The 13,592-nt window shown below is 58.9% G+C and overlaps 1 protein-coding gene across 34 annotated transcripts in view; it reads left to right on the plus strand.

Annotated features, from left to right (window-relative positions):
• Positions 1 to 13,592, plus strand: part of NCOR2 (nuclear receptor corepressor 2) — a 205,291-nt gene that overhangs the window by 160,025 nt on the left and 31,674 nt on the right. For 25 of the 34 annotated variants that reach the window (XM_064272061.1, XM_064272057.1, XM_064272063.1 and 22 more), the window contains 5 exons: positions 978 to 1,125; positions 4,566 to 4,616; positions 6,019 to 6,646; positions 11,724 to 11,844; positions 12,730 to 12,901. In XM_064272061.1, coding sequence (XP_064128131.1) covers positions 978 to 1,125; positions 4,566 to 4,616; positions 6,019 to 6,646; positions 11,724 to 11,844; positions 12,730 to 12,901 — 1,120 coding nt within the window. The remainder of the gene's footprint in view (positions 1 to 977; positions 1,126 to 4,565; positions 4,617 to 6,018; positions 6,647 to 11,723; positions 11,845 to 12,729; positions 12,902 to 13,592) is intronic. The other 9 variants (XM_064272071.1, XM_064272083.1, XM_064272084.1 and 6 more) reach the window with 2 other exon arrangements.

Genomic DNA, 13,592 nt, shown 5'->3' on the forward strand with positions numbered 1-13,592 from the left:
TGAGCCTCTGTCTGCCAAGCTTGGCACAGGGGGTAAAGAGGCACCCAAGATGCCTTTCCAGCTCTGCTGGATTGCATGGTCCTGAGAGGTGGACACACAGCCATTATACAAAGACAGTTTGGTGTTTGTGCCACGCTGGGCACATGTGTGCTGGCCGTGTGCCAGGTAGAGCAGGGGATCGGTGTGGGGAGTGGCAGGGAAGTGAAAGCTGCTTTCTGTTCCTCAAGCACACCCTGTGAGCTCTCGCCTCAGGGCCTTTGCACTCACTACCCTTCTACCTGGAGCACCTCGTCCAGAGCCTGATTGAGCTGGTGCCTTCATGCAATACAGGGCGGCCTTTCCTGACCCTTCCGCTTGCAGGAGCCCTGTTCCACAGCCCCTCTGTCCTTGATCCCTTTTACAGCCTGTCACCTCCATAGTTGTTCTTTCTGTTAACAGATCTGTTGCCATTTTCCCTGACTAGAAAACTCTTGAGGGCAGGAACCTTGTACGCGGTCCCTAGCTGCATAGTAGATGCTCTATAAAGACTCATGGAATGAAATGACAGACTTTCCAAACTAACTTGTCCCCCATGGGGTAGATGAACAGGGCAAGAAAAAGGCTCATTCATTCACTCCTCACCTCACGTACTGATGCCCAGCAGGGTGTCCCCACCCCGAGGTATGGGAATGCTGCTCTGTTAGGAGGGCTGCCATGGTGGCCTGCAGGCAGAGGTAGGCTCCCACCTGCCCTGTAAGGATGTTAGCGCCACAGACGGGCCGGGCTGCGCCCAGGGTGTATCTGGGATGTGATGGAAGACTAAAATCCTTGGTAAAAACAGCCACTGGTGTGTTTGGCCACTGCAGCAGGGTGGGAGGGGGGAAGGTCAGCCACGTGGCCGGGATCGCTGCCCTTTGCAGCCATGGTGAGGCCTCGGGCACAGGGAGTCCCTGGGCTGACAGCCCAGACACTGACCCAATGTTGTCCCTGTGCCGTAGGAGAAGGAGAGGAACGCCCGGAGGAAGAAGAAGAAAGCCCCAGCTGTGGCCAGTGAGGAAGCCGCCTTCCCGCCCGTGGTGGAAGATGAGGAGATGGAGGCGTCGGGCGTGAGCGGGAACGAGGAGGAGATGGCAGAGGAGGCAGAAGGTGAGGGCTGAGGGAGCGAGGATGTGGCAGGAACTGACCTCAGCAGCCTCCCTCCCCGAAAACCCCCGCGCGCGTACATGGGCCTCGGCTTGGAGGGGCAAGCGCCACTAGCCAGATCCTACCCTTAACGATGATGATGACAACAAAAATACCAAGAATAATTAGCTTCTCTGCGCCGGGCACTCTTTGAAGCCCTGTTAGTCCTCCTGGCCCTGCAATGATTTCGGTCTTGGCCTTCTATCCAGTGTCACGTTTTAGAAAGCTTTATTTTCCAAAACAGTTTTTTGACCAGAATAATTGTGTCAGTCAATTGATACACATAGAACCAGTCTCTCGGTCAATGGTTATTTCTGAAGTTATGTAAGTGCTTTTAGTTTCTCCTCTTCCTCCCAAGCATCCCAGTTTGGGCAATAAGTTACACATTCACCTTGCCTACTGTCTGTTTTAAATATGGGGAAACCGAGGATTCCAGCAGCTGAGTGTCTTGGCCCAGGACTTCTGGCATCACGGAGTTGCACCGTCTGCCCTGCCTTGGCTGGAATCTCCTGCTGTGGGAGTGCTGAGTATTTCACACTAGCAGCTCACCTCCGTGAGCAAACACATGAGCCGAGACAAGAGGAATTTGACCACATGAGACTGTCGCCACCTTAGCTGTAGAGTCCAGCGCCCCATATAACCCAAGAGGTCACTGTATAATAAGTGTTTGTAGGCCCAAGAATTAAGTCCAGACCCCGCCCTCCTAACCACTGGTTAGTCCCCGTGGGGCCCTCTTCTCTCTCTCAGAGACAAGCTGGCTTTCTACCTGTCCCTGCAGCATGACACCCTGGAAGACCCCAAGCTCTTTGTAGCTGACTGTCTCTGCCCCTCCTTCCTCCACCTCCTCAGCAGAGCAACCCTGGCCGAGCCTCCTGCTGTTGGTAAAGGAACCTTACTTGCTCCCATCCCCTGTCTGGGGCGTCTTTCTGCTGCCCTGGCGGTCTCTGCCACCATGTGGGTGACTTCCCAGCTTCCGCCATTGTGGTGAAGGGAAGTAATTTCGTAACCCAGGCCTGCAAGTAAGCTCAGGCTCTTCCAGCCCGCGGTGTGTCTGCCAGCCTGGACCCTGCTTACTGGGTGAAAGGTGGAAAATCAGGCCACTAGGTTATTGTTGTCTCAAGTTGGGATGGCTCTGGGGTGCTGAGCCCTGCTTCCTCATCACCTCTGGGTTTCTCCCACCCATGTCTGCCAGGGGCCTGGGCAGCATCCAGGAAGACTGGGCCTGCTAATCCCTCTGCTTGTGCCATTCGGGCCCGGGTCTATAGCCTGGGACAGAAAAGACATAGGGAGAGGAAACCCACTCCCCTCTTGAAGTACTCACCAGGCTGTCTGTGTGGGCAGGATGCTGGGGAGTTAAGTGGAAGGCAGCCAGTCCTTGGCTCAGTATTAAAACAAGAGCAGATGCTGGCCAGCAAGAGAACTGTGTGGTAGTGAGCTCCCCATCACTCACAAGGATGGGGCAGGGCTGGCTTGGTCAGAGGCAGCAGCTTCTGTGGTTCCCTGGGGGTCTTTCATGCAGCTCCGAGCAGCTTGAGGACAGCGGTCTAGAAGGTCCTACACATGTCTCCTAGCACCCAGTAGTGGTGCAGGGCGTTATACCCACATTACGGATGAGGACGCTGAGGCTTGGGGAGGAGAGTGTCTTCCCCGGAGTGTCAGTGGTGCGTAACTGGCAGACTCGGGAAACCCCCAGCCCAGCCAGTGTTCGCTGTGTATCCCCACCTGGATGACCTCTCCGGGTTCATTTCCTGCCTGTAGAATGAGCCTGCCTTTGTCTGCACCCCCATGTACACGAGGTCAGGGTACCAGCTATAGGGACCTCATCCTCCCTTGGGCGGAGGCCAGGTGGGTCGTCCAGAATCTCTGGGAATTGCGAGAAGGCTGCCTGGAAGAGGGGAGGTCGGGCAGAGATGTCCTCAGGGCGGGGTGGGGCGGGGAGGGTTGGGGCCCAAGGCTACCCCGAGGGAAGCTTTCAGGGGACCTGGCTATGGGGACACCTTGCTGCTCCAGGCATGGTGAGAGGAGGGAGATATCCATTTGGCCAGGCAAGCCCGGGAAGGAAGCCCGCGGAGCCCGGTAGTAATAGTCATAAAAATGATCTACAGTTAATTCCCTTCATTTTCACGACAGTTCTGTGGGATAGCTGCTTCCGTTTATACACATTTTACAAATGAGGAAACTGAGGGCCGGAGAGTTGCCCAAGGTTACACAGCAGGTGTGTTGGGCCTCAGGATTCCTGCCCTGGCAGTCTGGCTCTGGAACTGGCTTCTCCATCCCTCTGCTCCATGGCCTCTTTGGGCCATAGTTTTAGAAGCACCTATTATATGCCCGGTGCCATGCAAAGCCACTAACCCTGCTCTGGGGCAGCATTTGTCAAAGTGTGCACCCCTACCCAGCAGCATCAGCATCCCACCCGCTTGTGAGAAATGCAGATTCTTGGGCCCCATCTGAGTTCACAGCCCTCTGGGCACATCTGGCAATCGGGGAAGCTTGAGAGCCCTCGGGGCAGACAGGCACGCTGATAACCATGAGAGCCTGTGCTGGCCGCCCATTTTGTGAATAGAAAAATGGAGACGGGGAGGTAAAATTGCTGGTGCAAGGGTTCTCGGTGCAGGTCTCCTGGGTGGTGTGGTCTCATCGGATAAGGGGAAGAGGGTAGCATGGCCCAGGTGCTGTGCAGGTCCTCTCAGTGGTAGGAATAGGGGTGCTGGGTTCACGGCCCGCTCTCCTGGCTGCCTCAGTGCAGCCTGGGGTGTTGCTGAACCCCTCAGTGTCGTCTGCACACAGGGTGGCGATGGTCCTGCCCTAAGAGGCCGGCCAGGGGTAAGGGAGCATGCCTGTGAGGAGCCGAGCACCGGGTGCGGCACGCACAAAGCCACCTGGGTGATTTCTGGAAGGAAGTGAGCACTGGGGCAGTGAAGGCTGAGGGAAGCCTTTGTGGGGGCCACAGGGGCCCCTGGGGCCTGGCTCTGCATCTGAGGAATGAGCGTGGTGGGCAGCCGCAAGCAAGGACCTCTCCCTCCAGCCTCACTCCCCCGTAAGGTGAGCACCACCCCCAGGGGCCCTGGAAGCCTAGAATTAGAGAACGCGAATGACTTGGCCGCAGTCACCAAGAGTGGCTGAGGCTTGCCTCATGTCCCCCACCCCCAGTAGTCCCAAGGTGGGCTGGCCTTGGGCAGGCCCGATCACCTGCCTGCTGGGTACCTGCGGCTCACCTGGGAGTCTGCAGGGCGAGGCCATGCCTGTCCCAGGATTTGGGCTGCCAGGCAGGGGAACAGCCAGTGGAAGCTACCGTAGGTCCCGTGCTGCCTATGGACCCCAGGCCTCTGCCATCCCTACCGCCCCCTCCCAACCCTGCTACCTGCCACCAGCTGGCTTCTAACTCTTTTCTAACTTCCTTCCAGCCTTACATGCCTCTGGGAGTGAGGTGCCCAGAGGGGATTGCAGTGCCCCAGGTATGGATGTGGCCACTGGCCTGGTGGGGGGAGTGGGGCTGGGCCAGGGAGGGGACATGTTGAGACCACCTGTCCTCTGCGAGGAAGGGGTCCCATCTCTGTGCCTCTGTCACTGTTTGTGCTGCCACTGCCACTGTCCCCCGTTTTCAGCTCAGTGTCTGTTCCCCATGCTGTTCCCTGCCTCACTCCCAGCGCTGCAATTTCATGGCCTACTCTCACCATGACTCTCGCCTAGTTTGATCTCCCAACAGCAAGTGGTGTGGGGGCATGGTTCAAATGTCCCCATTTTACAGGAAATGGATTGAGACCCAAAAAAGTCACGAGGTGGTTTTTAAGACTCAAGAGCCAGAACTGGGCCCAGGACCTTCCAACTGTGCGCATACTCAGCACTTATTGCGTACCTACTGTGTACCAGGCTCTGTGGGAGGAGAACGCAGATGCCAGGGTTCTCCAGAGAAGCAGGTCCAACGGGGGGGGAGGTTGGAGAGAGAACGTGGAGAGATTTGTTTTACGAAGTCGGTGGATGCGCTTGCGGCGGCTGGCAAGTGTGAAACATGTAGGGCAGGCTGGCAGGCTGGAAGCTCGGGCAGGATGTCTGTGTTACGGTCTCGAGGCAGAATTCCTTCTCCAGAAAACAACCTTTTTGTCTTTAAGGCCCATCCGTATTACGGAGGGTGATCTGGATTGCTTAGAGTCAACTGTGAACGTTAACCACGTCTATAGAGTACTTCCATGGCAACGCCTAGATTGGTGTTTGAATAACTGGGGCCAAAAGCCTGGACATGCTGACACACAAAACTGACCCTCACGTGGGCTGTGCCAGTTCCCCAGGGCCTCCTCCCTGGTCACCACCCCGTGGCACATCCTCACTGCACAGTGACAGTTGACGGTGTTGGCAGTGATTGGTCCTCAGGTTTTCACCCCGTGCCATCACTCCCACTGGCGTAATCAACCTGTGAGAAAGAATGGCTATTCTCCCTATTCTACAGGTGGGAAAACTGAGGCTTGAGAGATAAGCTAAGTTTCCCAAGGCCTCATAGCCAGTGCGGGGCAGAGGCAGGGTGGGAGGTCAGACAGGAGCGTGCAGACTTCAGAGTGAGGGCTGTGCCCAGAGCCCCTGCGCCTTTGGCTCTGTAGGGGGAGAGGACACCAGGCATCAGGGCCTGTGGGGAGAAGGAAGCCAGCCAGGCGTGGGCCCTGCTCGGGATGGGGTGCCAGGCGGGGCTACAAGTATGTGGGAGCCTCAGGGCTGTGGCTGTATTGGTGTCAGGTGATGGAGCCAGCACCACCGGAGAGCCTGCCCAGGAACCTGGGGAGCATGGGTGGGGGTGTTCCAGAAGGTCCGTGCCTGCCTCCCTATGGCCCCTGCCCCGTCTCTCACCCCCATCTGCTCTCTCCACAGTCGCCATCAACAATAGCTCCGACACCGAGAGCATCCCGTCACCCCGCACCGAGGCAGCCAAGGACACTGGGCAGAATGGGCCCAAGCCCCCACCCACCCCGGGCACGGATGGACCACTCCCTGCACCGCCCACCCCGCCTCCAGAGGACACCTTGGCCCCCACTGAGCCCACCCCGGCCCCCGAGGCTGCTGGGCCGCCCACACCCCCATTGGCTCCCCCATCGCCCGCGGCCCCTGTGGCTCCCAAGGTGGAGGAGGACGAGGCCTCCGGCACCCCACCTGAGGAGGGGGAGGAGCAGAAACCCTCCGTGGCAGAGGAGCTGGTGGTGGACGTGGGGAAGACCGAGGACCCTGAGGAGGCGCCCATGGAGGAGCCAGTCAAGTGCAAAGTCGAGCACAAGGAGGAGGCAGAGGAGGACACCCCCGACAGGGCCAGGGGCATGGAGGGAGGTGGCGAGGCCATGCCCGAGGGACCCGTGAAGAACGAGAAGAAGGAGGGCAGTGCAGGTAGTGGCCCTGGCAGCAAACCCAGCGCGGCCAAGAGTGCAGGCGCCCCCCAGGACAGCGACTCCAGCGCCACATGCAGCGCGGACGAAGTGGATGAGACCGAAGCGGGTGACAAGAACAGGTGAGCGGGAAGGAGCCCTGTGTGATTTGGTCCGTGGCAGGGCCAGGTCTCACGGGGCCCACCAGGCCACAGTGGGCAGCTGTGTTTTGTTCTTGGTGTGACAGGGAGGGCTCGAGGGCTTTCTGCCCAAGAGGAACGAGATGTGTACTCGCCGAGGTGGTGGCTGGGATGCGGGTGGGAGCAGTAGAGGGAGCCCAGCAGGGAGGTGCCTACTTGGGGTGGCAGTGTCAGTAAATTCCCATAGCTCCTCTCTCCTCCACCAAGGGCCCTATCCCGGTCATCCAGGCTGCAGGGACGGGGAAGGCCGTCTCGTGCCATCCTGCTTGGGTACTCAAGTCCCCAGTGTGTCCCTCCTTTGCTGGGTTCTGTCTCTGCTCTCCCTGTGGGGCCTGCTCAGGCAGCCCTGGGAACGCTGGATTTTAACCATGTTTGGGCGTCAGCGTTCGCTGGGGCCTTGGCCCAGATCAAAGTCCTTCCTGAGTCAGGGCCAATCTGGGCGGCGGAGGGCGGTGCGTGGAGGTGCTGGACCACCCGCTCCCATCTGGACGGCTCCGAATTGTTTGCTGGTGAAGCAAGCGCGTCGTTTGTATTTTGACTAAAAACAGTGTGATCTGTTTTCTCCTCTGACGTGTCTCGGAAAAGTTCAGGGCAGAGCAAGGGAGGAAAATCTGACCTTCACGTCTGATGGTTCTTTTGCCCCATGATTCACCCTTGGGACTCTTAAAACGGCGGGTTCTAGAACATTCCATATGAAAATCAGAGTCATTCAGATACTTTTGGGCCAGCCTCTGCATCTGGGGCTCCCTGGGCCCCGCTGCCAGGGACCGCACCCTGTTTGTGTGCAGGCACAAACGGCCTGGGGGACCCTGTGATGTGCCAAGGCCCGGCCCACAATCTCCTGGGGGCAGAGAGTTATGAGCTCCCTGCTGACGGGCGCAGCTCAGAAAACTGTGCTCACGGCACATTCGGCCGCCAGGGTGGGCGGGCAGCCAGGCTGATCTGCTCTGCTTATTCCTGGGTAATGGGGCCAGGGCAGGCGGGCTCCTGCTGGCACTGGGTACTGTGTCACAGAAGCATGTCACTGTCCGAGCTTGGCGAGCACTGAGCTTATGGGCGACCACTCTGATAAACCTGTGTTTAGGAGACACACACATGGTCCTGGCTGGGGAGGCGGGATGGGGGCATCCTGATCCTGCCGTCCCCCCAGCCCTGTGGGCCAGGTCTGGGGCCCCACAGCACCTTTTTACTCCCACTGTCCCTCCTCCTCCCCAATAGTCCTGCCTAGGGTTGTGCCCCACCCACAGCTAGGCCTGGCGGTTGACCACCCCCTGCCTGAGTGTCCCCCATTCAGCCCCTAGGGAGCGGGAGCCCTGGGCTGCGAATCAGGACACCTGGTCCGTCACGCCTTGTGTGACCGGACAGTTCCCTACCCTCGGGGCTGCTTGGCCCTCTTTGTGAGCATATGGACTCCGGCCAGCCTGCTGACCTCTTCCTGCTGGCAGCCTGCCACCCCCTCCCCAGGGCCATGGCTGCGCAGGCGCGGCGGGCACCGGGGATACAGGAGATGCGTCAGTGCACACCCTGGCAGCCAAGGCCCTGGAATGGGCTGCCTGATGGGTGGGCCTGGGTCACCCTCACCCTGGCCACCCACCCACCTCACCCCCGCCCAACAGCTCCAGTGCTGCAGACGCCGCGCTCTGGACGGAGACAGATTAGTCTCGCTCTGGCCCCTGCCAGCTCCAGAAGACTCTGAGAGGGAAAATCGTATTCCAGTCTTTCTCCGGCACTTTCTGCCAGGCGGCTCTGCCCAGGAGTGTTCTTGGCAGATGGCCAAGATAGTGGTTTCGTTCAGAAAGCCCCAGGCCAGTTGCATTCCCCCATTCCATTTGCCAGAGGAGGTGCCTGGTGCTTTCTGGCAGAGTCAGGCCTTCATAAAGTCCCTTCTCCCAGCCTCGGTTTTCTCATCTGTAAAAAGGGCACGGACATTCCCTTTTGGTGGGCTTGTGAGAACAGGAGAGTTAATAACCAGGCTCAGACATACCTTAAGTGCGCAGTGAAGGGTATGTTCCCTCCTTGGGTCTGCTTCAGGACCCCATCCATGGTGGGCTCTAGCTGACGGGGCTGGGGCTTGGGTTTTTGCGCCTTGCCCCTGGGACGGTGAAGGAACTGTAAAACTGTTTCTCTTTTGCCCTTTTGTTCAACAAATGACAGGTTGGGCTGTAGTGTGACCAGGCCCCGTTCTAGACTCTGGCTCACAGCAGGGGATGGGACAGGCAAGAGCCCTGGCTCCTGGGCACTTATGCTCTAGTGCAGGTAGCAAATAGAGTAAAGCTTTCGCTAGTGTGGAAAGATGGGGTCAAGGAGCGTGAAGAGTGGGCAGCCCACTCAGAGAGGCACCCCTTCTTGGGAGGTGACGTTGAAGGTCATGTGAGACACAGGAGGGAAAGCAAGAGGCAGAGGGTTGGCCAGCGCAAAGGCCCTGTGGTCGCATGAGCTTATGTTCCATGGGCAGAAGAGGCCCATGGGGTAAAGCCACGTGTGCAAGGAGGCCAGAGAAGCAACAGGGACCCAAGCCCCCAGGCCTTGTGGGCCAGGGTGAGGCATTGGGGTTTTATCCTGGAGTTCTAGGGAGCCAGGGGGGAGACACTCCCATGTCCGTAGGCACCCTGTTCACAAACCAGCCCCACCATCCGTTCCCAGCCCCCAGGATAGAGGCAAGGATTGTCCCAGGCTCATGATACTGGGGAAGCTGAGGCATGGGCTCAGTGGGGTGGGCAACGGGACATACCTGCTCGCTCCTGACTCCTGCCCTTGACCGCTACCACCCTCGCCCAGCCAGGCCTTACAGAGTGTGAAGGAGAACCCCAACAGTACTAGGCTTGCCTGACCTGCTCGGCTCTAGTCATCTCCCCGTCTACCCACACAGCAGCCCTGAGAGGGAGTGGCCCTTCCTATCTGCACAGTACAGATGAGGAATCTGAGGCACGGTTGGCTCTGTCACAGGGCCAGAGGTGGGGTTAGAGTCTGAGCTCAGTGGCGGGGGAAGGGGGAGCGTCTGGACAGCTTCCCTGGCCTGTCTGGGCCACACACTCGTGCCAGGCCCCGCAGGCCCCCAGGCCGCCCAGGAGAAGAAAGCCGTAGTCTTCCACAGACAAAGGAGAGGGGAGGGAGGATGGGAGGGTTGGCAGCGTGCACCCCAGGGCTGCAGGGACCGGCAGGCTGGAGGCCACACTGGGGAGCTCCCTGCCTTCCTCCCCTCTCCAAGGGCTCAGGACCCTCAGGCTTCTCGTTGATTGAGGCCAGACCCTCATCCTCCTCGGATGCAGCTTGCCTTACCTGTGAGGGATCTAGCTGGGATCAGACTCCTTCCCCCAGCCGCTGGCAACCACTAATCCATTCTGTCTCTGGCTTTCCTTATTCAGGACATTTCACAGAAGTGGGGTCTTAGAACGTGATGGTATAGTAGGTGTTTTGTGACTGGCTTTTTTCACCCAGCCTGATGTTTTCAGGGTCCATCCATGTTGTAGCGTGAGTCAGTACTTCATTACTTTTTATGGTCCAATAACATTATGTTAAAGGAGCCCCCATGGTGCAGCGGTTAAAGCGCTTGGCTGCTAACTGTGAAAGGTTGGCAGTTCAAACCCACGAGCGGCTCCACAGGAGAAAAGACCTGGTGATCTGCTTCCATAAAAATGACAGCCTTGGAAACCCTAAGGGGGCAGAACTGTGAGTCAAAATTGACTCGACAGCGCCAACAACGCGTATATACCACGTTTTGTCTATTCCCTCGTCCACTGATGGTCACTTGGTTTGTTGGCTGTTGTGATCAGGGCTTCTGTAAACACTCAAGTACAGGTTTCCATGTGGATGCAGGTTTTCAGTTCTCTTGGCTAGACACCTAGGAGTGGATTTACTGGGTCAAAGTGTAACTCTCTGGTCAGCTTTTGAGGAGCTTCAGGGAGGGGTGAAGGTGAGGTTGTGAGGTTCTCGGAGACTGCAGTGGCTGGTTGGATAGCAGGGGTCAGTGTGCCCTTGTGCTGTCCGTCCTCACCTACAGCCACAGGCACTTAGCAGATGTCCCCACGTCGGTCTCCCTCCGCCCGCCGAGCTGAGCGTGCTATGGGTGCGAGCTAGGACCAGTGCCCGCAGGCCTGGGCCTGCCTGTCTTGTGCCCATGGTCCTCGGGCCCCAGTGGAGGGCAGCAAGGGGCTGGAGGCAGGGAGTCGAGCAAGGAGCTGCAGGCAGGGAGTTGGTGCTTTGACCCACTCCATGTGCCTGAGGGAGGCTTGTTCCCATTGCCACAGGGTGGCGAGCCTGCCTGCGAGGTGGACATGGGTCTAAGCAGCCCCCTTACAGGCAGTCATGACACCAGCCAGCAGGGTCACGGCATACAGCTGAGACTGTGGCTACAGAATCCGCTGCCCCTGGCAGGTTCTGGGCACATGGTTGATGCCCACACACCCATTGCAGTCGTGAGCTGGCTCTAAGCCTGCATGCTGTTGACAGCTGAGCCACCCCCAGCAGGGCTGCAGGGGTGAGAAGATTTCCAGGGTGCGGTTTCTGGTTTACAGGCTGGTACCCCACTCCTGTCTCTAGGAAATGGGGTTGACTCGGCTGTATCACAGGCCTGCCTTGGGGCCCGGGCCTCCTGAATTTGAGTGAGAAATAATCTCTCCAGATCCCTTGGACTCAGGGTGGCTTGATCTGGGTGGCTGCTGGTTTTCTGGCAGCTCCTGAGGCCGCCAGTGGGATAGGCCCTGGGTTCTCTGGCTTTTCCTCCTGGGACATCTCAGGAGTGTTTGATCCTGGCCTTGGCCAGGTGGGTAGGCCTCTGTGGGCCCCAGGAGCGAGGAGTAGCCACCCCCTCCTCTGCCCGTCCCTTATCCCCATGGCGGACGCTGGCTGTGTGATCCTTGGCACTACCTCCCATCACATGGCTGCCCGGGCTGGCCCTTCTGGCACTTTCCAGATCTGTCCAGGGCGTGAGGCTGGAGAGGCGGGCAAGGCAGGACCCCTGTCCCCCAAGACCCTGCCATGAGCTGCGGCTGCCACGTTCTCACTCTCATGTCCCTCACAGGCTGATGTCCCCGAGGCCTAGCCTGCTCACCCCTGCCAGTGACGCCAGGGCCCATACCTCGTCCCAGAAGCCTCTGGACCTGAAGCAGCTGAAGCAGCGGGCGGCCATCATCCCCCCCATCGTAAGTGCTGCCAGCTCCCCTCCAGGACTCACCTCCAACAATTCCGCCCTCCCCCGTCATAAGTGCGGGCCTGCCTGGGGGCTCCCCACAGAGTGAGGAAGCAGCCCAACACCCCGACTTCTGTCCACCAGCTGGGCACACAGCCAGGGTGCCGGGAGCTGCACCTGTGGCACTCCTGTCTCCCTCCCTCCCTCCTGCTCACTTTCTGAGAAATCCCAGGGAGATGAGGCTGAGGGAGCTGGCTGCACAGCCAGGGCGGGGTCTGGATGAGCACCAGTGCCCCGTGGCCTGCAGCTCCCCTTCCTGCCCCCTCCACTGTCAGCACCCTGTAGCTGGCATAGCTACCTCCCAAGGATTTTGTGATCCCCCAGCCCAGGTCCTGGGCCATGCAGAGGCAAGAAATCCCCTTGGCTGTACACAGCTGCTCGGCAAGAGGAGGGTGGGGGCCCTCAGGCCTCACCTCTGCCCTGTGACGGGCTCTCTGGAAGGTTTGGGGGCCATGAGGTGGGGCTGGGCCTCTCAAGTGCAGCCGGGGACGCTGGGCTAAAAGTGCAAGCTCGGTGTCAGCTGGGGCTGTTAGGCAATGGACACCACGCGTGCTGTGCCAGGCCAGGCTGCCAGCTCCCAAGGCTGACCCAGGCCTGTTTCTCTGAGGGATTTTGGGTGTGGAGGAGGGGGGTTGGTGGAGAGGTGGCAGTGGTTCCAGCCTACCCCCTGCCCAGCAGCTGGGACCTAGCCACCTTCCAGAAGCTGGCATGCCCCAGCCCTGAGCTGTGTGATCCCAGACCAGTTGCTGCCCCTTCTGGCCTCTATCTCCAGGCTAGTCAACAGGAGGGCGGGAGCCCACCTTGGCTTCTGTGACCTGCTTCTCCCCACTTCCCTCAGCAGGTCACCAAGGCGAACGAGACCCCTCGGGAGGACGCAGTGCTCCCAAAGCCGGCTCTCCCAGCCCCGCCACCCCCACAGCACCTGCAGCCAGAGAGCGACGCCCCCCAGCAGCCCAGCAGCAGCCCTCGGGGCAAAAGCAGGAGCCCTGTGCCTCCCGCTGAGAAGGAGGGTAAGCATCTCCCAGTGGCTGAGGAGGTCTGGGGGTATGAGGGGCTGACAGGAAAGGTGACCTTTGTGTGTCTGGAGTGGCTATGGCAAACTCAAAGTCAACAGTGGCGAGGTAGGTAAAGTAAGTGAGCAAACCAGGGGTGGGGGGTAGTGTGAGGCAGTAGGGAGTGGTGGGGCCTGTGGCAAACTGAAAAACTCATGTTCTTTCTAAAGTGGGCAGCATGTTGACCTCAGCCAAGAGTTGCCATGTGGGACTGTAGGCCTGGGGGGCTTTCTTGAGAGAAATCTGTCTCTTCATGGGTAATCTCCCATTTGTTCAACATTGACAAGTTTGTTAAAATTGTCGAAAGCATTGCATATATGCGAAAGCGTGTCTGCAGCCCAGCCTCAGGTGTGATGTGATTCAGTCCACATGTGAGCTTCTGGAACCAGGGGTGAGGCACAGTGCCTGTTTCTCCCCACTCTGGCTCTTATCTTGATGTTGTTCCAGGTTGAGGTCGCTGGGTTTGCCAGGGAGCCAGCCGGTGGGGCCATCCCGCAGGCAGCTGTGTGACCGTAGCTACTCAGGGCATATTTTATTGTTACTGCATGAGGCTAAAGGTCAGGAGACAGGCAGGGCCTGCCTTCCTGTTCTCTGGATCTCTTCTGTCAACCCAGTTTCCACTGGGCCCAGGAAACTCCTAGCCTGTTGT

This window comes from Loxodonta africana, chromosome 19 (assembly GCF_030014295.1).
Source record: "Loxodonta africana isolate mLoxAfr1 chromosome 19, mLoxAfr1.hap2, whole genome shotgun sequence".
In the NCBI taxonomy this organism is placed as follows: Eukaryota; Metazoa; Chordata; class Mammalia; order Proboscidea; family Elephantidae; genus Loxodonta; species Loxodonta africana.